The sequence below is a fragment of the Orcinus orca genome, chromosome 15 (genome assembly GCF_937001465.1).
Source record: "Orcinus orca chromosome 15, mOrcOrc1.1, whole genome shotgun sequence".
In the NCBI taxonomy this organism is placed as follows: Eukaryota; Metazoa; Chordata; class Mammalia; order Artiodactyla; family Delphinidae; genus Orcinus; species Orcinus orca.
In genome coordinates this window covers 84,769,656-84,794,729 of record NC_064573.1, presented here as the reverse complement: position 1 = coordinate 84,794,729, position 25,074 = coordinate 84,769,656, and the positions used below count along the sequence as shown (strand labels likewise).

At 47.8% G+C, this 25,074-nt stretch overlaps 1 protein-coding gene across 3 annotated transcripts in view; it reads right to left on the bottom strand.

The window, feature by feature from the left end:
* The window catches only part of TMEM132B (transmembrane protein 132B), a 409,467-nt gene that overhangs the window by 7,444 nt on the left and 376,949 nt on the right, over positions 1-25,074 (bottom strand). For all 3 annotated transcript variants that reach the window (XM_033440679.2, XM_049698598.1, XM_049698599.1), the window contains 3 exons: positions 6,620-6,825; positions 2,012-2,282; positions 49-240 (listed from right to left, as the gene is read on the bottom strand). In XM_033440679.2, coding sequence (XP_033296570.1) covers positions 49-240; positions 2,012-2,282; positions 6,620-6,825 — 669 coding nt within the window. The remainder of the gene's footprint in view (positions 1-48; positions 241-2,011; positions 2,283-6,619; positions 6,826-25,074) is intronic.

Here is a 25,074-nt window from a genome sequence, read left to right as displayed (position 1 = left end):
GAGAAGTGGTCTCCACTGGCCAGGGACGCAAGGGTTCTGGAATCTTACTTGCTGTGGGGCTCGAAGCACATCCTGGGCAACTGCTGTTGAGATGATTGCTCTTTTGTCCAACCTGTGAGGCCGCAGGGAAAGAGACAAGCCGGCCACCAACTGCACGCCCAGGTCCACGATGGTGACACGGTCATCCAGGACGGTCACCGTCTTCTCAGCCAGGATGGAGTCAGAGAGAGGTGACAGGACCTGCAGGGTCAGCGAGACACCTCAGTCTCTGCCCCTCACACCATTCAAAACTCCTTAACTGGTGTTTCCACCACCGTGTTCTCCCAGGTTTCCCGACACGAGTGCACGTATGGAAATTGTGTGTGTGAGTGTTACGCCCCTGTTCAATTATGCTCTCCAAGTGAAGGAGTTTTACAAGTATCATCTTGGTCCCTTTTCTTTACTTTGATTCACATCATGATAACAGCACTGTATTTTCAAAAACAAAAAAACCCAAACAAACCATGATTTAATTTAAAGGCAATAACTAAAACTTGCCCACCTGGGTACCAAGCACCAAAGCGTAACATCTTTCCAACAACTAATATTTAGGTGTGAAAATGGCAGAATTGTGGTAAAACTTTAAAGGACTGGTGCTCGGCCATCTCTCCCTGCACTTATTCTTTTCAGTGGGCAGTTAGATGTCCACTACGGGCCATTAATCACCATTGCGTGGGCTGTTGCGTCATCATCGGATAAACCAGGAAAGCAAAGTGGGAAAGAGAATCTTATTCTCCTTCTAAGAAACCACTCCGAATGCACCATCTAGCTTGCAAGCGGGGGTGACTAACAAATGGAGAGGAATATCTAGGAGGCAGAATTTCTAGACCTGTCCTGCCCAAGAGGTCCTGCTTAATCTCTCAAACCTGTGACTATGATGAGACATCACCCTCCCGACTATGTTATAGGATATAGCACAGCTGGCCTTAGAATAGACAGGTTCTTCTGGGTTAGCCGGGTGGGTCCCCTGTAATCACACGGGCAGAGTGCTTTCCCTGGCTGGTGGAAGAAGGGAGAGTCAGAGAGATTCAAAGAGTGAGAATCTGGTGATGGAGAGGCCCCATGAGAAGGAAGGCAGGTGGCCTCTAGGAGCAGAGAATGAGCCCTGGCTGACAGTCCACAAGGAAACAGTGTCCTCGAGCCCACACTGCGAGGAACTGCATTCTGCCAGCAACCTGAGCTGGGAAGCAAATCCTTCTCCCAAGCCCGCACAGAAGCCCAGCCTGGCCCACACCCTGACCACAGCCTTGTGGTACACCTGGCTTGGTACTCCAGGCTCACCTGGACTCCCCAGCTTCAGAACTCCGAGTTGATAAATTAGTGGTGCTTTAAGTTGGGAGACTGGTGGTGACTTGTTACATAGACATAGAAGAGTAATGAAAATATAATGTTGAGTACAGCTTTGTCAAAAATTAACTTTGGCAAAACCTAAAATCTGACTTAATTAGCTCTGAGCGTTTACCAAATTAACATTTTAATTTGTTATTCAAAAACGATGCTGCACTCTTTCTGCAGAATTATCCCGTCAACGTTGGCTAGAAAATAGTTTTCCTATTACTACGATAAAATGGAGAGCACTTTTTATTAATTTTAGTGCAATACGTTTTATTTTTTAATTTCTTGTCCACTGTTAAGGTGAAACATAGCTAAATGTTTAATCCTCAAGTTCAGGAAAATAAAACTAGCTTTCACAGGTTCTACTGTCTCCTATCAGTGATACATGAAAAGTAAACTATCATATTGGGGGAAAGATTACTTAGACTGTGTGTTTAATTCAGCTTTGGTCAAAGAAATGAGATTTTTTTCTCAACACGAGATATAATTTGAGTCTAGATTGTTAGAACCGACGAACCCTGTTACTGCCCATGATTCTCTGACACAGGCGCACACCGCCCTGCACGACAGCATCTACCTGGACCCTTATCAATACAGACCGGGGCTGTGGGAGGCGGCGAGGGGCGGGTGCCTGTACCTGCACGGTGGTGATGCCCGGCTCCCGGCCCACCAGGGTCCTGCCGTCCTGTAGCTGAGCAATTCTCGGCTCTTCCACCTTCATGAAATCCATCACGAGGTCAGTGACGTCAAACTGCCAGTCGGGGCCCAGCATGTAGCTCAGCTGACCCGAGTCGGGTGACTCGGCCACGAACTGGGTGAGGACGCGCACGAGGGCGCGCTGATGCTGCAGAGAGCAGCCTCTCCCCTTCCTCTCCTCGTCTTCTTCGTCCTCGCTGTCTCTGGCGGGCCTGGGACACACACACGGCAGAGCAAACGTCATCGCTGCGGGGAGGTGTCTCGCGCCCCCCTCTGTCCTCATTCCCCGTGACTCTGCCCTGCTTGGTGTGAGCTGCTCACCATCGGGTCACCCGCCGTCTGCTCCTTCGTTCATTCCCCGGGCACTGTCTGGTGGTCACCGAGCGCCACGTGTACTGCCACGTGCTCGGAGCACAGAAGCCCAGCTCGGCCCCTGCCGCGCCCACCCAGCACCAGGTGGGGGGACCAGCCCCACACGGGCAGAGGCTGCATCTCTGTCCTGTGTTCTGGAAGTCTGCAACTTCATCACGATCCCCCGTGCGGGGATGAACTGGGGCTAGAGGAGGGAACGGGAGGTCTGGGATCAGAAGAGCCGTGTGGAGGCTGGCCTTGAGCCATCAGTCACTCCCACATGGGCACCTCACCTTGGGAGTGGAGATGACAAGGACCCCCCCTTACCGCCCTGCAGGTGTGCTTGAGGAGATGCAGGCCAGGTGTGACGACACCTGAGGGCGGCCCTCGTGAACCATCACCTGGGGATGGTGCCCACACCCAGCTCCTTCCATCTCTACAGAAGCAGCTTCCTCTGAGCTCCGGGCCCTAAAGGTGATCAGGATAGAGCCTCCTACCTCCCATCCGCCCTGATCTGAGTGGTCACCGACCCGCAGAGGTGTTGAAACTACTGAACCACGTCTGGCACCTGCGTCCTGGCTTCTCCCCCTTCCTCCTGTCCCCCTACTCGCCTACCCACACCCGCCCTGAGAAACCCTCTCTGGCTCGGTCATTCTAGAACCTTCTCCTCGAGATACACCTGTCCCGTGTCCTTTACGAAAGGACCTGGTTTGATGGCTGCTGACTGGTCTGTGGCCCTCGGTGGATGGGTCTTGGGTCAGGGGAGAAAGGGGCAGAGACTTATACGCGCTGGGTTAGACCTAGCGTGTGCCGGGTCCTGCCCTGCGTGCTCCCGTAAAGAGCTGACGTAAATGGGCCATGTGCCACCTGCCAGCCACACACAAGTGACCCACGTCACCTGCACAGGCCCCGAGGAACAGGGTGTTCTAGGAGCTGATCTCGCCGGTGAGGAAACCGAGGCACAGAGAGAAGGGGCAACTGGGTCACAGCCACACAACCGGTCACCTCGACGCGGAGTCCAAGCCTGGCCGCTGTCCCTCTACTGGTGTCCTCTCCCTCTTTCTAAAGATTAAAAAAAATTTTTTTTTGCTGCACCGCACAGCTTGTGGGACCTCAGTTCCCCAACCAGGGATCGAACCCGGGCCCTCGGCAGTGAAAGCCTGGAGCCCTAACCACTGGACCACCAGAGAAGTCCCTTTCTCTCCCCTTTTATAACGGACTTCATTTCTCTTCACAACAGCCCTGAAGCATGCTCCCGTTTCTACACGAAGAAACCAAGGATCAGAGCAGTTAACACGAGGCCCAGAGAGCTCGTTATTAGCAGTTTGGGACGAGCACCACGTCACTTCTGAAACCCACTTTCTTAACAACATGTCATTCCACCTCCCTGAAAGGTTAACCCTCAAGGTTAGAAAAGTAAAACTAGCTTTCACAGGTTCTACCATCTTCTATTAGTGATGTACATAAAGTAAATTATCATACTGGGGGGAGATCGCTTAGACTGAGTTTAATTCAGACTTGACTGGTAAAAGAAACGAGATTTTTTTTTCCTCAACACTCTTTAAAATGGAAAAATTAATTTGAGTTTAGATTATTAGTTACAGGAAAAAAATTTCACCAGCACCTAGCAATTTGAGTTTCCCAAAGTGAGGGGTAAGTGTCCTTGCTGTTAAGTGAGATGATTTTAGGTGGCAGTAAAAACACTGACTGACATACAGAAAGGTTATTTCCATTTTATTTTTCAATCATCCTGATTATATCCCAGGGAACGTCCCTGTTTGGTGCCAGGCGATCTTTAAGGGCTCTCTGATACCTGCTAGTCTCTCCCAGCTCATAAAGACAAATTCAGACAAACAACTGTATCTACTCAGAATTTAATAAAAATATTTTATTTTCTTTGCATTAATTTTTACTAGTTGGCTATTTTTTGATAGTGATGTGGAGTTTCTCCTAAATAAATAGATAAAACTGAAAAAAGAACAGTAGTAAGTGTATTCTAGGTGGTACTCAAAAGTTGCAGTCTCATAAAAGTGGTGAGTGAATAAATGAAGTTTTAGAAATACCATATTAATAAAACAATTGCATTCTGTTGTGTTAAAAAAAAACTTTAAATTTCGAGGTCATTTCAAATTCATTGGAAGTTTAAAAGATCATACAGGGAGGTCCTGTATACTGTTTACCCAGCCCCCCAGATTTAACATCTTGCATACCTGTGGTACAATACCCAGACCAGCAAATTGACGTTGGTACAAACCACAGAGCTTATTCAGATTTCGACAGGTTCATGAATACCCATTTGTGTGTGTGTGTATGTAGTTCTATGTGATTTTTATCACATGCAGATTCATGTAACCATCACCATAACCGAGATACAGAACGGGCCCGTCACCACAGGGGTGTCCTGTGTACTGCCTTACACTTCTACACCACCTTTAACTCATGGCAACCACTAATCTTTCTCTTTCCTGTATCATCATAAATGGTACCACACTGCAGCTAACCTTTTGAAGCACTGGTAAGGATGTGGATGTGTGTGTCACTGGATGACTTAACACACTGCTGGTGGGAACGAAAAATGGAGCAGCCTCTCTGGAAAATAGTCTGGCAGCTTCCTTTAAAACTAACTATGCCCTTGGGCTTCCCTGGTGGCGCAGTGGTTGAGAGTCCGCCTGCCGATGCAGGGGACGCGGGTTCGTGCCCCGGTCCAGGAAGATCCCACATGCCGCGGAGCGGCTGGGCCCGTGAGCCATGGCTGCTGAGCCTGTGCGTCCGGAGCCTGTGCTCCGCAACAGGAGAGGCCACAGCGGTGAGAGGCCCGCGTACCGCAAAAAAACCCAAAAAACAAACAAACAAAAAAAACTAAATATGCCCTTAACATACAACCCAACAATTCCCCTCTCGGGCATCTTCCCCAGAAAAATGAAAATCTACATTCATACAAAAGCTTGTATGTCAAGCTTCTGTCATAGCATCTCTATCCAAAATAGCCCCACACTAGAAAAAACACGTGTCCTTCCGTGGACGCATGATTAAGCAAACTGTGATACTCCCTACCAGGGGATACACTCAGCAAAATAAATAAATGAATTATGGAAACATGCAACGACTGGGGTGGATCTCAAGGGAATTACGCTGCATAGAAACATGTCCATTCTTAAAGGTTTCATACTGTATGGTACTATTTACCAGCTAGAGAAAACTTTCTGCTTTCAAAGGGCTCAACTGATGGGTCAGGCCCACCTGGATAATCTCCATCTTTTAAGATTAACGGATTTAGAATTTTAATTACATCTGTAAAATCCTTTCACGGCAGTCCCAGATTTGTGCTTGATTGAATAACCAGGAGATGGGACTCTTGAAGGGATGTTATCTTTAGAATTCTGTCTACTGCACGATGTATCCTTTCACTGAATTCTTGGGATAACTCTATTCAGTAACTCTATTGTCATCTCCAATTTATAGATGAAGAAACAGGAAGAGAGGGGTTAAGTGACTTGCCCAAGGTCACACAGCTATACGTGAGAAAGCCAGGGTGAAACTCAGTGGCCTTATTGCAGAGCCCACAACTTAACCATTGTACTGTGCTTCATAGCGGATGGTTGGCATTTATAAGCAGGAAACTGAGGTAAGGTAGGAAAGAGGAACAGGGAAGTAGGGAATAGAAAAAGAGCTCTTCCCTTAGGGCTTCCCTGGTGGCGCAGTGGTTGAGAGTCCGCCTGCCGATGCAGGGGACACGGGTTCATGCCCCGGTCCGGGAAGATCCCACATACCACGGAGCGGCTGGGTCCGTGAGCCGTGGCCGCTGAGCCTGCGCGTCTGGAGCCTGTGCTCCGCAACGGGAGAGGCCACAGCAGTGAGAGGCCCGCGTACCGCCAAAAAAAAAAAAAACTACCATAAGAGCTCTTCCCTTAAATGCCAGGCCTTGTGCTAGGTGCTCCTTATGAGTTGCATCGTTTTACTGAATCCTAGCAACTATTCTACGAGGTAGAGATGATTATTATCCCTATTATAATCGCCTCCTGTCAAAGTAAGTACCCAAGTCAGATCCATCTGAACTCCGATCCCACTATTACCCACTGTGGATGCAGCTTCCCTAGGGCCTGGGTCCCTGAGGACATCTGCCTCAGATCGGAGCCCCAGGAACCTCAGAACCACAGTCCTCGATGAACTTCGTTCCCCCACCCCCTTGGTTCCTCACCTTCGGTTGGAAGCCACTGGGATCCTCCACCCTTTGATCTGGCTGAGCTCCGTATCCGAGATGTCGACCTGCAGGGGGAGTCTGGGCGCCCAGACGGTGACCTCTAACTGGGAGGTGAAGTGCTGGTGGGTGAAGTTCACGATCGTGTCCACTTTGCTCTTCATCTCCTTCCCATTCGCAAAAATCGAATCGCAGCCGTTGGAGACCTTGGGGGGAGGGGATAGAATCTCCAGATGCATCAGCAGGAAAAAGCCCGTGAGAAACTTGACAATGGAAGTTCATGACCTGCAACAGCTCTGATTTATGAGACCCAAGACAACCAGGAGAACATGACTTGAACAGAAGGTAATTTGTAGGCACTAATTAGGGACAAACGCTGATAAACAGACTCCAGGAAAACCATTTTGTATTACGAACCACTGACAAGTAAAATCATAAACATAATTTAATGGAGTTCCATAACCTTTGTTGCCTTTTGTGTGTGTGTGTTTCTCCCTTTACCTCACCTCCTTTATGTACTCAAACCACCGCTAATCAAACCCCACTTGCAACACATTTCACTCTTGCACCGTATCTGGAGATGCTTGAAAAGGTATCTGTATGTTACTAAAACAACACTTCGGTCGAGCCATAAAGGGGATTTTTTTCCCCCTGAAAAACCAAGAGAGCTTTGCACTAGATTAAAATCCTTGCAGGAAAATACTCACGGAATGCGCTATAAATGTGGACGTAATTATTTTTGCCCCATTACACTATAATTTTGCAGGGTGGAGGTGAGGACGCAGCATTTTGTTACGGACTTCTGACTCAGCACGCGGAGGTACCCTTCAGCGTGCATGCATTCGCGGGTTGGCTGTTAGACAACGTAAGCCCCCATTTCACTTCACGTCTTCCGGATAAGCAAGGAAAACGTTGATGACTTTCTCTCCTGGACCACCAGGAGAATGAATGTCTTTTACGTATGTATCTGGGTCGGGCGGGGGAGGGAGCAAAGGTCACGTTATGTGCAGAAGACACAAAACCAACACTCAGTTCAGCACAGAACCACAAAACTGCCAGGGGTCCACAATCTCATTTTACAGACGAAGAACCTGAGGCCAGCAATGCGACGTCACTGGCTGGAGGTCACACACTACTTTGAGGGGTACCGTGTGGTGCTGGGCTGCTGTCAGGACTCCCCAGCTCACCTGGAATGCCACGAGGCAGCCCGTTTTGCAAGCCACAAACGAAGACTGCAGTACCTGCAGCCCAGGCCTCCCTTCCAAGCCCGAGGTGCACACGTCCAACTGCCCCCTCCATGTGAACAGGTGAACGGCTCAGAGCAATGTCAGCAGTGCCGAGGTCGAAACTCAAAGAACAAACCTCCATGTTGTTCGGGACAAATGATCATCACCTCCCTCCTCCCCCCAAAAAAGGGCGTGAATGTGAATTTTCTCCCACGAGAAGGAAAAGATGAGCCTGGTTCACTGTAGAGTGAAATCAAAGACTGAGGAGAAGATAACTAACGAGATGCTTAAACCCCTTCCCGCATCAGCCTCGCAGACACAGGTTCCTGGCATTGCCACCTCACAATGGCACCAACGCCTTTAGGAATCTTTAAGCATAATTAACCAAGGCCACTAATGGGACGATGGGCAGAAATCAGTGACACTGACCTGATAACCTTGGGCCACAAAGCAATGAGCAGCCGTGCTGGAGGGAAACTGCGTCAGGCTGAGTTCATCTGGGGAGCCGCTTCCCCACCCTGTCAGAACTTAGCCTTCCACAGCCCCTTGCCCTCCAGGCTCTACTACCCTGAGCAGCAAATCTGCCCGCAGATGGCAGTGGAAAGTGGCAGCTAATGTGTTTCTCCCCCTGAAATTCCAGTGGGAGTTGAAAAAAGACAATTCAGGGGCTTCCCTGGTGGTGCAGGGGTTGAGAGTCCGCCTGCCGACGCAGGGGACACGGGTGCCCCGGTCTGGGAGGATCCCGCATGCCGCGGGGCGGCTGGGCCCGTGAGCCATGGCCGCTGAGCCTGTGCGTCCGGAGCCTGTGCTCCGCAACAGGAGAGGCCACGGCAGTGAGAGGCCCGCGTACTGCAAAAAAAAAGACAATTCAATCACTTTTCGAAGCTTAAAAGAATCTACTTCGCCCGTCCCCTCTCTTTGTCTGCTTTACTTTTTAAAAGGGAGAAGAAAAACCATGAGGCGAGCAAATCAGCTGTCTTTTAGGGCATGTTGGAGGGATGTACATCTGCATTATTGTGCCCAGGATTGTAAAGAGAGCAATCAGAACAAGATTTTCTATTAGAGCAGAAAATGGAATGGAGCGCCATGTTCTTATTTTCAATTCCTGCGATGGGGACCCAGTGCTGAGCCCGACTGCCCTTCCTTAAGTACTTAGAAAGGGGAGGAAGACCCATTCTAGAGAAACCCCTGCCTTCCCTCCAGAGCACTGCCCCGGGAGACATTCGCTAAGACCCCTAAAAATCCCTGCGCTCAGTGGCTACACGCAGACCTATCGCAAGAGAACAAGGTTCCTTACTGACAAGAACTCTACAGTGGATGCAGCAGGGGGCTCCGCCCTCAGCCTCCCCTGGCTCAGGTGGGCGTCACCTATTGCTAGAACTGTCCCCATCCTACCTTCTACAGTACAGACCTCAACTGTCCTGAATTTTCAGGATTATGATGATCTATATGAGATGTACGTATGTGTGCATGTGTTATTTCCTCTCGAAGGAATGGTTTAGTATTTGCTAATTCAGTGTTTGCAGTGACTTTATAAGACATAACTACTGCAAATAATGAGAATTAACTGCAGTAGGTACCTCTTATTGGTATAGGACCTCACTGCCTTCCCCCTCAAAGCCTTAAGCCCCACAAATAACGCTGTGGGGCGGGCATCATGATTTTCATTTTACCTGGACCGAATCCAGTGTAGAGAAAGGGAACATCACTTCCCAGGGCTTCACCTGTGTGTAATGATGCCCGCCAGCCCCCAGGACTGCTGACGCCTGGCCCAGTGCTATCCCCCCTGCCTGTTCACGTCAGTCCCCGCCAGAGACTTCCCACGGTACACGGGGCAAAGTCCAAACTCCTGATCACAGCTTACAAGACCCAAGGACCTGGTACTACCTCCTTCTCCAGGCTCCCTTTGCGCTTCCCTCCCTGCCCACCCTGCACACACTCCACGCCAGTCCCCCATGGGTCTTCTCTCCCGTGGCTCTCCTGAGCTTATCCCCCTCCGGAGGCCTTAGCGCGATCTTCCTGTGACAGAGACCTGCCTGTCATTCAGGTCTGAGGCAGATATAACTGGTTGTCTACGGGCCACTCAATCACACACCAGCACCACTGCCCCATCACATACACACACACACACATCTTCCTCTTTTCCGTCCAGCCATATGCTCCTTGCCAGTGAGTGGCTTAGGGAAAGGCATGTGACACAATTCTGGCCAAGGAGGCGTGAGGAGTCTGCTGGGGATTCTGGGAAGGGTCTCCTGGCTTCAAGATGCCCAGAAAGTGGTCCCTCCTTCTCCCACTGGATGCTGCCACATGGGAGGTGACAACAGGAGCTGCAATGGTGATCTCAGAGCCTTGGAGGGCTGGCCAAGGACCAGGCTGACATGGCGAGCATGGAAGGAGAGAAAGACGGAAGGAACCACATCCTCAGTGACCACCTGGATGGACCACCGGACCAGCCCACCTGGAACCACCTGACTTTTCAACTTCTTATCATGTGTTTTTCTTTCTGTTGTTGTCAAAGCCATTTTGGTCCATGGTATTTTGTTACTTGCCACCGAAAGTGGCCTAAATGATGTAAGAACTCAGCTCAAACGTCACTTCTCAGAAGGGATTGCTTGAGTCATTTCTAATGTAAAGTTGCACGCCCCTCACCTGGTCACTCTACTACTCTCCTCTATCTAATTTACTGTGTGTGCTACGATGTAAACTATATTTACACTGTTTCTGTGTTACTGACAGTATGTTATACTATTCATATTGCTTACACGATGTTAGTTACACTGGATTGCTCTATCCGTGTTATATTTCATGATTTACTTTTCAATATTTATCACTCTCTGCATGCTCCTGGTTGTTTATTGTTTCCTATCTCTGTTCTCCACCTGGAAGTGATCTGCTTGAGACCACGGACCTGTCTCCTCTTATCTCCTGTGTCTCCAGTTCTAGCGCAGGGATGGCCCACATAAAGTGTTCAATACATAGGTGTTCAATGTGAGTAGGACACTGGTTTCCTCTGGGTCCCATTCATTCTTGTGCCCCAGGAGTAGCCTGCGTCTGGGTTAGAAGTGGGAGAAGGTGGCTTAGGCAGTGTTATGCTCTGGATATCATGAGAGGAGATAGGCTGGTAGAAGAAACCTAGTCCAAATCCTAAGGAAGTCTGAGGTCAATGAGATGAGAAATTTGGATTCCCCGTGGTGGATTCGGCCTTCTGGCTAGGAATTGAGAGACCTGACCTGTGTCATGTCACACGGTGAGGGCGTGTGTGTTTTTGGAAGACACACTAGACACTGCGAGGTAAAGATTAGAGTCAGGTTCCCACCACTCAACCAACAGATACCTTCAGGGCTCTCTGAGCCCCCAGAGGAAGCTGGAACAGCCAACGCCGTGAATCCTAATATAAGAAGGGCTGAGGACAGGTACGTGGAGATTGAAAATGACGACTCGTGCCAGGTTCATCTGTGAGCATGCGCCAGGTGGCCTGTCCATGTCCTTTTAGGAAGGCTGCCTTTGGAGGCTCATTGTTTTACTGTCAAATTACGCTTTCACAGTTTCAGTACTTTAGAGTAATAGAGGCAAACGGTGGTCTCCCGATGTAAATATGTTTCCTTTGGGGATCTTGTGAGATAGAGCATTCGCTTCATTTTCTATTTAGGAAAGAAGCAAGAACTGAGTCTGTGTATCAGTGCCCTCCCTCTGAGTCTGCCAGACGGCTGAGGCATCTGTGTCTGCACCGTAGGAGCTGCCCCTGCTGTCCAAGGCTTCCCTCTTAATTAACCCCTCCCCGTCTTGAGAAATGTGTTAGAAAGAAAAACACTACCTCATCACAGCAATGGAAGCAGTCTCTCTCCTTGGCAACTTGGTAAGAGAAGTTAAAGAAGGGTAAATGGTGTTTGTTTACGCTGAATAAAGTGAAGGGAGCCTTCTGCAATGTTCGTAATGAAAATAAAAATGAAACAAGGCCTAGTTCAATAAATAGCAGTGCATACAAATTAAACACTATGGATCCTACAATAAATTTAAATAAAATTTAAGAGAAAGGAAAAATAATCATGATATAATATTTAGTGAAAAAATGATGGAGTTAAAATTATATGGACACACTTATATAACTGAATCACTTCGCTGTACACCTGAAACTAACGCAACATCTTAAATCAACTATACTTCAATAAAATTAAAAATTTTTAGAATTATATGGACGTGTTAATACTAATTTGATAAATATATGTTATGTGTGTTTGTGTATTAATGAAGAATAAAAAGATTTGAGGAATGGGGGGAAGCTATATAATCAAAGAGTGTGTTTCTCACAAATTCACGATAAATGCTGAATTACATGTTAAGGTAGGCAAAGAGAAACTATGTAAAGAAAAAACACCTTTCAATTCAATTATCAAATCAAACATTTTGTATTTATTACCAAGTTTAGCAAGTACATTTTGTCTGAGGAGCAGTGGGTACTCAAAAAATATTCATTTTACCTTAAGCTTTTATATCCCCAAGAAGTACAAAGAGCAAAAATAATAGCTATCATGTATTGGGTGGTTACTTGCATCATGCATTGTTTTTAAAACTTTACATAGAATGATAGCCATTAAATCCTCCAGATATCCCATTCGTTAAGTGTTTTGTCCCTATGTCGTAGATGGGGAAAATGAGGCCCAGGAGAGACAGCTTGAGCAGAGATCACAGCTGGTGAGAGGCAGAGCAGAGATTCGCACTCAGGTCCTCTGAATCGGGGGGCAGGGGGTCCTCAAACTGTGTGTTACCCCCTCCGTACAGCCCACAGAAGGAAGACCTGATTGGGAAAGGCAAGACCTCAATACACACGTTGGGATTTTTTAAATGAAACTCATCAAGGTGTAATTTCTGTTCAATGCACCGTATCCGTTTGGAGGGTAGAGTTGGATGAGATTGACGGTGCATACGCTGTGAAACCACCGTCATGCCTGGACACAGAACACTCCCATCCTCCCGAAACATCCCTTGTGCCCCTTTTTGGTCCATTGCTCCCTCTGCCCCGGCCCCAGGCCACCACCGAGGTGTCAGTAAGCATGAGGTATCAATTAATTAGAGGCCAGCTTGAGAGCTAGTACTCAACACCAGGCAGAAGGAGCTGGAAGCAGCAGCTCGGTGCCTCAGCCTGAGGTCCAGTAACCTGGGTCCTTGTCCAAACTCTTCCCCTCATCATGCCTGAATAAGTCACTCTCCATCTCCGGGCTCAGATTCTGCATCCGTGAACCCATGGGTACCCAAAGTTTCCAGCTTGGATTCCCTCCCATCCTATCATTGGAGGATGGAGAGAGCAAGCTCAGAGTCCCAGTGCATTTTGACATAGCTTTTCTCTGCCACAGATCCCTCATCTGTAAACTAAGAATAAATCATTCATTCATTCAATAAATATTGATTTAATGTCAATGAAGACCCAGGAACTGTCCTAGGTGCTGGGGATAGAGTGACGAACAATACAGTCCCCGCCCTGATGGAACTGACTGTGGAATGGGGGAGACAGACAAACTCAACACACACCTAGATATAAGTGTAATATCAGGTAGCGAGATGGGCTTAAAGGAAAATCAAGCAAGGTAAGAAAGCAATGATAATGGCTTTGGTTAGAATGGGCAGGGAAGGCCTCCCTGGAGAGATCACATTTGATTAGAGGCCTGAATGAAGTGAGGGAGTGAGTCATGAGCACATGCAGAAGATCAGGAAGTGCAAAGGCCCTGAGACAGGCGTGTTCTTGCCATATTCAAGGACCAAAAAGGAGGGCAAGGGAGCCCAAAAGTAGCCAGGGGGGCTGGACTGTACTCCACTGTGTAAGTATAATGAGAAGCTGTGGGGTTTGCGCCCAAGGAAGTAGCATGATTGGACGATATAACAGAATACCTCTAGCAGGAGTGGCAGAAGGGGAGCCCATGCGACAGAGACGTGAAAGAGGTTCCCATCAGGGTGGTGTGATGCAGGGAATGAGATGTGGTCAGGGTCAGGATGCCTTTGAAGGCAGCCCAGGCAGGAGCTGCTGCTGGAGTGGCTGTTGGGTGTGAGAGAAGCAGAAGCCACAGATGACTGCTAGGTTTCTGGCCCGAGCAACCAGAAAAATGGCATTGCCATCCCTGTGATAAGGGAGGCCTGCAGGAAGGCAGATGTGGGGAAGAGAGAGAGAATCCGGAGTTCCATTTCAAAAATACTAAACGTGAAATGTTTATTAGACATCTGAATGAAGACGCGAGGTAAGAAGTTGGAAGCACAAGTGCAGAGTCCATGGAGAAGGGCTCAAGCTGAAGAAATAAACCTGGATTATGCCAGCAAACGCAGTATTTAAAGCCAGGAGATTGAATCATAGCCCACATTTCAGCCTTGAACCTGCTAACACTTAGAGGTCATGGATATAAGGACCTGACAACATGGGGCCAATTTGTTAAAAAGGAAAAGCCAGGGGGACTTCCCTGGCGATCCAGTGGTTAAGACCCCGTGCTTCCACTGCAGGGAACTCGGGTTCGATCCCTGCTCAGGTTCGATCCCTGCTCGTGGAACTAAGATCCCACATGCCACGCGCGGCATGGCCAAAACATTTTTAAAAACTGAAAAAAGAAAAAGAAGGAAAGGCCAGAGAGAGACAATGGTATCTCAGAGGTAAGTGGTGAAGATTCTCCGAAGACAGGGTGGGATTGATATCAAATACTGAGAGGAAGTCGAGTCAGTTGTGGACTGAAAGCTAACCATTGGAATTGGCCGTGAACCCTGGAGACCCTGACAAAGGGACTTCGGCGGAGAAGAGGAAAACTTCTGATGGTGTGGGATCATGACAGAATGGGAAGTGGGGGAATGTGATACGGAAAGCTTTTGGAAGGATGCTTTCCAGCACGGGACACAGAGAAATGAGACAAGGGATGATAATTCCTGCCCTAAGTGTTAAATAAGATGAACCACAAAAATCACTTAACAGACAGCAAGTGTCTTCTGAGGGCTGATCTTCAGTCCAGCTCTTCCATGCTAAGTCGACACGAGTTTCCAGCGTGCACTGTACAACCCAATGGCCCCGTACTAATGCCAAACTCACCAAATACCCACTCTGAGTTCGGAGACTGAGATGAGAGAAGAAATGAGTTGCCTGTCACCTGGAGCTTCAGGCAGAAAACAATCAAAGAAAATCACCATTTCCTGGGCTTCCCTGGTGGCGCAGTGGTTGAGAGTCCGCCTGCCGATGCAGGGGACACGGGTTCGTGCCCTGGTCCGGGAAGATCCCACATGCCATGGAGTGGCTGGGCCCGTGAGCCATGGCCGCTGAGCCTGCGCGTCTGGAGCCTGTGCTCCGCAACGGGAGAGGTCACAGTGGTGGGAGGGCCGTGTACCGCAAAAAAAAAAAAAAAAAAAAAAAAAGAAGGAGACATCAAGGAACATTTTCGGGACCGAAAGGTGAAGATAAGTGAGGAATTCTCTTACATATGTATGACCTTTCTCTTCAGCCCACGGCAGGGGGACAGATGGGAAGGGGGAAGGAAGGGTACACCTTTAAAGACGAAACCTGACACATACAGCATTTTACAATTTATCCCACTTGACAGTCTCTCTCTCTCTCTCTTTTTTTTTTTTGGCCGTACCACATGGCTTGTGGGATTTTAGTTCCCTGACCAGGCATTGAACCTGGGTCCTCAGCAGTGAGACCACAGAGTCCTAACCACTGGACCGCCAGGGAATTTCCCCCTCCACCTGACATTCTCAATTGCGTCATGTGGTACATTTCAGTGCCACACCCAACACTGCACCCTCACCCTCTGCCTTGTGAATTTGTGGTTCCCCCCACCAGAGGTAAAATATGCTTTATCTCAACAATGTTGGGTTTGGGCAAATGACTCCTTTTGCCCAGCAGAATTTTAACAAAAACTTCTCCATGAAATACTGAAAACACAGAACAGGGAACTCTGCTCAATATTATGTAACAACTTAAATGGGAAAAGAATTTGAAAAAAGAATAGATACATGTATATGTATAACTGAATCACTTTGCCGTACACCTGAACCTAACACAACATTGTTCATCAACTCTACTCCAACATAAAATAAAAAGTTAAAAAAAACCATAATTAAAGGATTGGGTTTGCCCTCTTGGTGTCTGCAACCTTGATGAGGTGAACCCCAGCTGATCTGAAGACCTGTGAGCAATAAAAAAAAGCTCGTGGTGGCATGTGACTAAGATACTGGGGCTGTTTGTTATGCAGGTGTAACTAACTGATACAGTCTATGACAATGTGTCTCAAATAGTGTTTGAAGCACAACCCACATTAGAAAATACATCTTACAGTAGGACCAATACACAAAAAGTATACATAAAGGCAAAAGCCAAAGTTTCATGAAAAAATACTTAACCTCATTACTTGCCAGTCACTCTGAATTTTCTCTTCTGTTTTATCCCATCCCATTCTATTCCACTCCACTCCACCCTGTGCCATTCCATTCCAGTCCATTCTATTCCTTCACTTTTTACAAAATGCTGGTGAGATCCCATAAAACCTGGCCCTTAATCTGAAAAAAATCCTGCACTGGAGCATTGTGGGAAAGTTATCCTTTACCCATTTTACAGATGAGGAGACTAATGCTCATTTAGGTCACCTAGCCAGTAACGGAGGGCCAGTGTCCCAAGCGGTGTACTCTGACCCAACACTGTCCTTTTCTGTTGGTCAAATAGCTGCTGCGGTAACCGCTGATCCCCTCTCTATATTCAGTTCATTCTTAGTTTTCACTTAAAAGTATTCTTAAAATGAGGGGCCTGGCTTATCCTCTGCTTGATAAAAATCAGAGACAAAATCAAGTCAGCCAAGTTCCAGTTGCAGTTCAGAGAGGTAGACGGCTGAAAAGAGCACTTCTCTTGCCCTTACCAAACTGCAAACTAAAAGCTTTTCTTAAACCCATCGGAGAACTGCTGATGCAGGGCTACAAACTAACCTGGAATCTGGAGACAGACACATGCCCACAGGGAGGAAGAGAAGTCGAGCATTTGCTTCCCCAGGGTGGACCCTGCTGGATGTCATATAAGCTAGAAAAAAAAGAATCCACGGGAAAAACTGTACTGACTTGCTAACGGCCCCGCAGGGGCTGGTGTGAGTGTGAAGCTTCAGAGCCTGTAAACAACGGAGCTTGTAACCCCCGGGCTTGCTGTATGAATCCCATCGGGCCCTCAAGGGAAGAGCTAGCCGCATCCCCGGGACAGCTGGCTCAGGACGGGGACAGCAGCCACTGCGGAAACTCTACACAGTTCCATATCCTCTGTCTCCCCTATGGGGCAAAAGTCTCAGTCTTAAGGCAGAAGTGTAATAAAAACTACCATTTAGGGCACTAGGGGGATTCCGTTGTATCTAAAGTAACCAGTTTGAGTTAAATTTAAGCTGCGTTATTAAAAAGAGGCCTGCCTGACTCTAGCAAACAGCTATGTGCTCCTGGTGACTAAGTTCCCTCATTAAAGTTTATACAATAAGATTTATACAATAAGAAGCTCTGGGACATCACAGCTCTCCTGTCCCCAGTGGGTCCCCAGACTATGCTTTCGCTGGTCAGAGGCATCCCCCTCTCTGAGTCATAACTGTCTACCCTTTCCCTTCGATAAGTAAACATACCACCTCCATCATCTTTTTTTTCCCCTAGAACATTACTGAAGTGTGCTGAACAATACCGTGTGATTCTGAGCAGGTAATTAACCTGAGTTTCTGCTCCTTCGTCTGTAATGTCAATTGGCCTTCAGCTGGCACAAATACAGCATTTGCCTATAACATACCTCTTTCTTTTCTCAATGTCCCATGCAAACAGCAGTTGGGTTCTAAAGTTAACTGAAGCAAAATTGCACCCAACCAGTATTATACAAGAAAATCCCTATTTTCATTCACCAGGCACACTGGTGATTTTTAATACATTGATTTTTAATACAAAGAATATGTAGTAACATGTATGCGTAACTATTCATGTGGTACAGCTCCAAGCCCTTTGGGCCCCTCATACCATCATGGACACAAAGCCAAACATTAGAACTGAAACCAAGTGGCAGTGATTGGGTCTACTGACAACGGTGCATGTTGCTTACACAGTCTATAGACTATCATAAAACATGGATATGCAAAGTCAAGCAATTCTCATGAAGATTTCTAGGAGGTAAGTCCATGGATCTTGGCTCGAGGAACCTTCTATCCACCTTTGTACCTTCATAGACTCTGACTTAATATAGTAATGCTTACTTCTCTGCCCCTCCTAGATGATAAGGCAAGCCTTTAAGGACAAGCATGCTTGCCTTATTTAATTTTCTGCAGCTCAGGCTCGTGGCACAAGGCCTGGTACCTTGTAGACATACGGGAACTACGCAGAATCAGTGAGAGAGGAAGTGCTCTGCTCAGGATCGTACAACCAGGAACGGGAAGGTCTTGTGAGCCCCTCCCGCCTCACCCATCCATCATGCCCATCACTACACTGAAAGCTCCACTCTAAGGAGATGCCTTAATTCACTGTCAAGTTCTGATCATGAGGCTTTGCTCTCAGGCTCCTTTATTCTTATCAATTCTTTCTTCATGCAGATCAGTCTCACCTCCCTAGTTGGACCATGGCTGGGATGTTATTTCTTCCTCTCTCCGAAGCAGTGTGCCCAGCACCCAGCCCGGAACTGACTGATCGTCCAGGCCTCCCAGCAAAGGCAGATCTCGGAGCCAGCGTGGGCAGAATGGAGACCACTGAGCTTCGTCCCTTCCTAGCTCATCCAAAACACATGCCTTCCTTAGAGAATCTTAAAGTCTTGGTGCTAAAAAAGACCTCAGAGAATGCAACTCTTGCGCAGCCCAGAGAGGACGAGGATCCATGTCAAAGGCACAGAGAGGTCACAGAGAGTCTGAGGTTAACACTCAGTGATGATACATGCTGGGTTCCCGGCAGGGCTTTGAGGACATAAAGCAAACCCAAGTGTCTCTGCCCTCGAGGAGGTCTTTGTGGAAGAGACAGACTCCTGTGCAAAATACTGTCAAAAACAGTGACTGGGGGCTTCGCTGGTGGCACAGTGGTTGAGAGTCCGCCTGCCGATGCAGGGGGCACGGGTTCGTGCCCCGGTCTGGGAAGATCCCACATGCCGCAGAGCGGCTGGGCCCGTGAGCCATGGCCGCTGAGCCTGCGCTCCGCAATGGGAGAGGCCACAACAATGAGAGGCCCGCGTACAGCAAAAAAAACCCAAAAAAACAAAAAAAACAGTGACTGGTAGAACAGTAAGGTTTGTATGGTGTTTACAAGATGGTCGGGCCTCACTGGCTGCCTCCGGCCCACCAGACTTCAACTCACCTTCGTCCGAGATGCTCAGGACAGCCCTCCACAACAGACCCACGGACAGCCGCTCCCACCCAGCCTCATCTCCCCGCTCATCAGGCAAGCACCACGGGTCAGTTCCTGCATTCTGCTTGTTGGGTCGCCTCCACGATAAATCCCCAATCAAATCACATTCAACAAGGTGTGATTGTACCCTGACAGATGAGTGCTTCCAAAATCGTGCCCCTTATCAAAACCACGCCAGCAAATGAGCCCAAGATTATGGTTTGTTGTAAAGTTTAGCATACGCTTATCTGGGAAATGTGTTCATTTTAGCTTTTTACCCCTCAACATTGGGAGAGTTTCAAAGCACCACGAACGCTTTTGAATTTAGGAAAAGATCCAAGCACTTCCTAGTCATCAAACGGTGGCCCCGGAGGGATTAAGAGCTGTTCATCTGGTGAGAGCCCAGCATATCGCGCTGCCCAGCCTCCTGCACCAGCTCTGACTGCAGACACTGAACCTGGTGGAGAGAAGTGCTGGGAACAAGGCTCCATCGGCACAGGAGTCACAAGCTTAGGTGTTCGGGGGTTTAAGCATCAATTAGTCACATTAAAAAAAGGCATTGTGGGCTTCCCTGGTGGCGCAGTGGTTGAGAGTCTGCCTGCTGATGCAGGGGACGCGGGTTTGTGCCCCGGTCCGGGAAGATCCCACATGCCGCGGAGCGGCAGAGACCACAACAGTGAGAGGCCCGCATAGTGCAAAAAAAAAAAAAAAAAGGCATTGTGGCAGGATGAGCATATTCTCAGGGGAATGAGGGGTCTGCAGGGTTTGTGTTTTCCAAACTTATCTTGAAAGTACTTCTGAAAATTTCCCTAAGAAAAGAAACTTTTCTATCAAAGAATGCTGTGAACTGAGACCTCAAGGTATAAAAACCGGCAGCTGAGAGTTTTTTTATCTCTGAGGCTCCAGGGGAAGGGAAAAAGAAAAATGCCAACGATGACCTCACCAATTTCTCCAAAATCAGAATGTAGAAAAGAGGGGGGTTGAAAGGCGCAAGCGAAGATCTGGCAGAGATGAGACTGGCTCAGCCCTGCCAAGAGAAGCCTGGGCGTCCAGACTCACACTCCCGGAGATTTCCAGAGAGACCAGCAAATCATACCCCAGCCAGGCTGAGCCAGTCACAGAGGAAGGGGGGAAGCACAGCAATGCCTCAGCAGCACAGAAGTCCCTGGAATTCACCCCCTTGATCAACTTGGAGTCCTTGCCAGTGTGACGTGGGCTAATTAAAATCCTGGATATAAAAATTCCAGTCTGAACAGCTTGAGAAGTAGCCCCCATGGTGAAATTACAGCTGTTCTTACACTATGTGACTCTGCCTTGTGAAAACCTCTACCTATGTTAGCAATGAATTAAAATAATTGCATCTAATACATTGGTCTAATCCATCTCACTTAATACAACTAACTTATCTAATATATTTGTAATAGATTTCAGTTTACCCATATAACTCACCCAGATTGTTTTCAGCACAATTGGCTAGGGATGGTGGAACTTCCAGGGATTGACTCAACATATGGGGAGGGGGAAGGGTAAGCTGTGACAAAGTGAGAGAGTGGCATGGACATATATACACTACCAAACGTAAAATAGATAGCTAGTGGGAAGCAGCCGCATAGCACAGGGAGATCAGCTCGGTGCTTTGTGACCGCCTGGAGGGGTGGGATAGGGAGGGTGGGAGGGAGGGAGATGCAAGAGGGAAGAGATATGGGAACATATGTATATGCATAGCTGATTCACTTTGTTATAAAGCAGAAACTAGCACACCATTGTAAAGCAATTATACTCCAATAAAGATGTTTAAAAAAATAAAATTAAATTAAAATTACAATAAAAAAAACAAACAAAAAAAACAATCAAATCCCTCCTGGCCCAGGGAGGTGACATAAATGGGGAAGGTGGGTCTGCTGTGAAGGTCAGGGAACTTGGGGATGGTGAAAAACTTGAGGGAGCACCCCAAACCCTGCCCAAAGGGGACAGCAGCTACTACCTTGAGCCCACCGCTGCCACTGCCCTGAGCCCACAGCTACCACATGGGCTGTGTTCAGAGACCTCTGGACTTCGCGAGAGAAACGGAATTCCAGAGCTCTGGTGAAATCTACTAATGTTTGAATGTTGGCATCTAAGTATATACATTTTCAAAGTACTTTGCTCTGTCTGGGGGCACGTCTCGGGGTCTGGATTTGCCTCAAGGCCTATCATTTTATGACCTTTGGCCTAAGGACATCCTGATACGGATGACAGGATGCAGAGCAATGGCACAGAAATGTTGTTTTGGTTTTTTTCTCCCTCCAATATATCAAACTTTGAGGTCCACATCACGGCCTCATTAGCATCATGCTCTTCAATGCTTAACAAAACTTTTGCTAGTTCCCCACAGACTTTACCAGCAATAGGAAATATGTTCGTCTCACTTGCCAATGCAAATCACTTCTTAGCTGCTGCTCAAGGGACCTCTGCTGGAGAAGGAATCTGGGCTGTCGAAGGAAGGAGTGCTGGGATTGATTAGTGATGTCTGGATTGGCACATGACAGGAAGTGGGGTCTTATCACAAGTTTTGTTTTTTCTATATTATTTATATCCTATTTATGAAACCAAAATGCTTTGGCCCAATATCCTTAACCAAAGTCCCTTCTGTCCCAACCCAGGCCACGGTGCAAGCACTGGTATCAGAACTGGAAAATCCTTCAAGATCCTCGGTATCAGTCTTTCACTGAAAGGGGCTGTCAAGAAAGGCACATGGAAATCCACCGTCCCTATGAGTGGGCTTCAGACACACAAACAGTCTCAGCATACGGCCACCGACTGCTCTCCCTACAAACTCTGCTCACAGGAAAAGAAGTCAGAGTGTAACCCAAATATTTATTAAGTGTCAGACACAAAGGATGTCAGGAAGCCATGGATAAATTCATCTCTCTGAAAGTATTCCCTGGGGAGTGACACGATTGAAACCCTTGATGATGGAAACTACTCTGTTGTCCAGAGCATTAAAAGATGACTATAGGGCTTCCCTGGTGGCGCAATGGTTGGGAGTCCGCCTGCCGATGCAGGGGACACGGGTTCGTGCCCCGGTCCGGGAAGATCCCACATGCCTAGGAGCGGCTGGGCCCGTGAGCCATGGCCGCTGAGCCTGCAGGTCTGGAGCCTGTGCTCCGCAACGGGAGAGGCCACAGCAGTGAGGGGTCCGTTTACAGAAAAAAAAAAAAAAAAAAAAAAAAAAAGACTATATTAGGGCAATCGCTTCGGGCTGAGGCCTTTCATTTTAAAAAAAAGCCTGTTAAACTGAGCTTCAGAAGTGGTCAAAATGATCTGAAACATCTGCAGAGGGGCCCTTTAAGGAGGGTAAGGCAAGCTGCAGGGGGGAATAGGAGTGGAAAGCAGTGCTTTGAAATCTGAGACCGACTCTTTGCATTTAAACCTGAAATGTCTCCAGACAAGAATCCAAGAGTCGTTTAGAAGGAATACACTGCGTATATACATTGAATATAAATGATCATTGCCTGCTGGAAGCCCATCCCTCTTGAAAATGAATTAGAAGAGATATGAGCCCATTTGTTTAGTAGGTGGCTACGTAATCCAGTCCATCCAGTCCCAGGAAAACCTTATCCCGTTGTTTCTGACTGAGACAGAATCTGTATTTCCACCTGCTGCTAAAGGCAGCATTACTTTCTCAAAGTCCATCTCAGCGTAGCGATATATATCAATAAAGCATGAATGAATTGCTCATGCAAGACTCCTGCATATTCTGGGGAAAATGGGTGAGATTCTCCGAAGACTTCTCTCATCTACGCTCACTGAGTCTCTGCTATACGCGTGAGTCTTGGCTGAAGAAGTCAGTTCTAGCTCTTTGTGGGATTTCTTCTTACGTTCGCCAGTTCCTAACATCACTGAATGTCCCTCTAGACATCTGAACTGTTTCAGAGAAAAGAGGGCTACGTTTTTATCTTTGGAAAGTAATCTTAATCTTAGGATATGTATAAAATAAGTCAGTGTACGGATAATCCCATAGTAGGGGGGAAAGAAGCCTACCCCTGAAATAAGCACCCTAAGTTCACGGGGCTAAGTTCCCTGTGAAATTGGGGTGCTCTCTGTAAAGCGGGGGCCGAGAGCCAAGCTTCCTGGGGTCAAACCCCAGCCCTGGCACTTAGCAACTGGGTGACCTGTATTTTGGCAACAATAATTAAATGCCCTGTGCATCACTTTTCTTAGACAGTTAACTTCTAAAGTTTATTTAAATGAGGGGGAGGGGCAATAGGGGTGGGGGAGTGTGAGGTACAAACTACTGAGTATAAGTTCAAGGCTGTATGTACAACATGGAGAATACAGCCAATATTTTGTGATAACTGTAAATGGAAAGTAACCTTTAAAAATTGTATAAATTAAATTTTTTTTTTAAAATAGTGTATTGAAATGATTTGAGTGTCTTTAGGAAACTCAATGAATTTGAATACGAAGCTGATACATTCTGCCCACCATCAAAGCTCACGGAAGGAGTTTAAATTGTGAACCAAGCCCCAAAACATCAAGGATAAATGTGCCAGGAGACAGAGGCACAGTGGCCGCAGTTGACCCTGCCTGATATTCGAAACACAGTCACAGACCTGATACTGAGCAGGACCCTGTGGGCTCCTGGGCACAAAAGCCTTTCTGTGTCCCCCATTTCTTCATTACAGGAAATAGGCTTCATTCAGCCTCCGTGACCTTCCCTCAGTTTCAACGGGCAGGTTCAAGCAGTTGTTAGTAAGGGAAGAGATGGGATACAGAGACAAGGGAGGAGCAGTCAGGAGACAAGAGTGCAGCCTTGGGGCAGGTCGGGGCTCCCCCTCAAGGGATACACAGAACAATATCTTTGAGCTGTTTTGCAGATACTGAAACCCCCATCAGGTGGGAGAAGTTAACTGTCGGCTGCCCACAAGCACGGAGACCCCAGACCAATAGGAACCAGAAGGTTGATGATGCCGACTCCCGGATACCTCCCCACCAACCAATCAGAAGAAGGTCCACGAGCTGACCACGCCCTCTTTGAGCCATTGCTATAAAACTCCTCACTACCCCCCTCCAGGTCAGGACACACAGTTGTGAGGGCATTAGCCCGCTGTGGCCCCCTTTGCCTGGCAAAGCAATGAAGCTATCTTTTCTGGTGCGCCCAAAACTCTGCCTCCGAGATTTAATTCGGTGTCGGCCCAAGACCTCAGTAACACCATCTCCCCAATGCGGCTCTGTTTACTGAGGGTGCGAAGCCAGGCGGCTGCAGATCTACACTGGCTAGTCCCAAGGTCTCTCCGCATGATGCCCAAACAATTCCAGAATGTTAGTTTTTCATTAGAGATGCTAAAGACAGAAAGGAACAAAAGAGCTCATTAATATTGAAATCTGAACGATGCTGACAGGAACAAAAGGTTGGGGATGGAGCAGTATCTATCCTCTGGCCAACAGGAAATATATGACACATCTCCCATCAGAATGGAACAATGCAAGTCCAAATTACCAGCAACAAGGAGGACAAAATTAGGCAATAACGTCCAAACTGCCTGACAACTTATTCTTAGCTGCCTGGCTCCTGGTGACGGGTGAAGGGGAGGAAATTCATGCCGAGAAACAGAAGAACGGTGTTTTCTGTAGGCATGTTTGCCAAGCCTTGCCAAAAGAGAAAGAAATGGGCTTAAACCACTTTTGGATTTTTCTCCATCCCCTTCTAATAACATCAGGACCCGTCTGAGGGTTTCTCCGGAAGCCCGTTGGAGCCCACAGCAGACAAGGGCCCTTTGGAGATAAGTCAGTGCAGAGAGACTGTCCTGAACCTATTTCATCAGCACTGCGGGATCCCCACAAGGTCCTCAATCCCACCCCCCAGGTGCCTGGGCCTCACCTTCCATTAGGTTGATCTCCTCTTCAGTGCAGGAC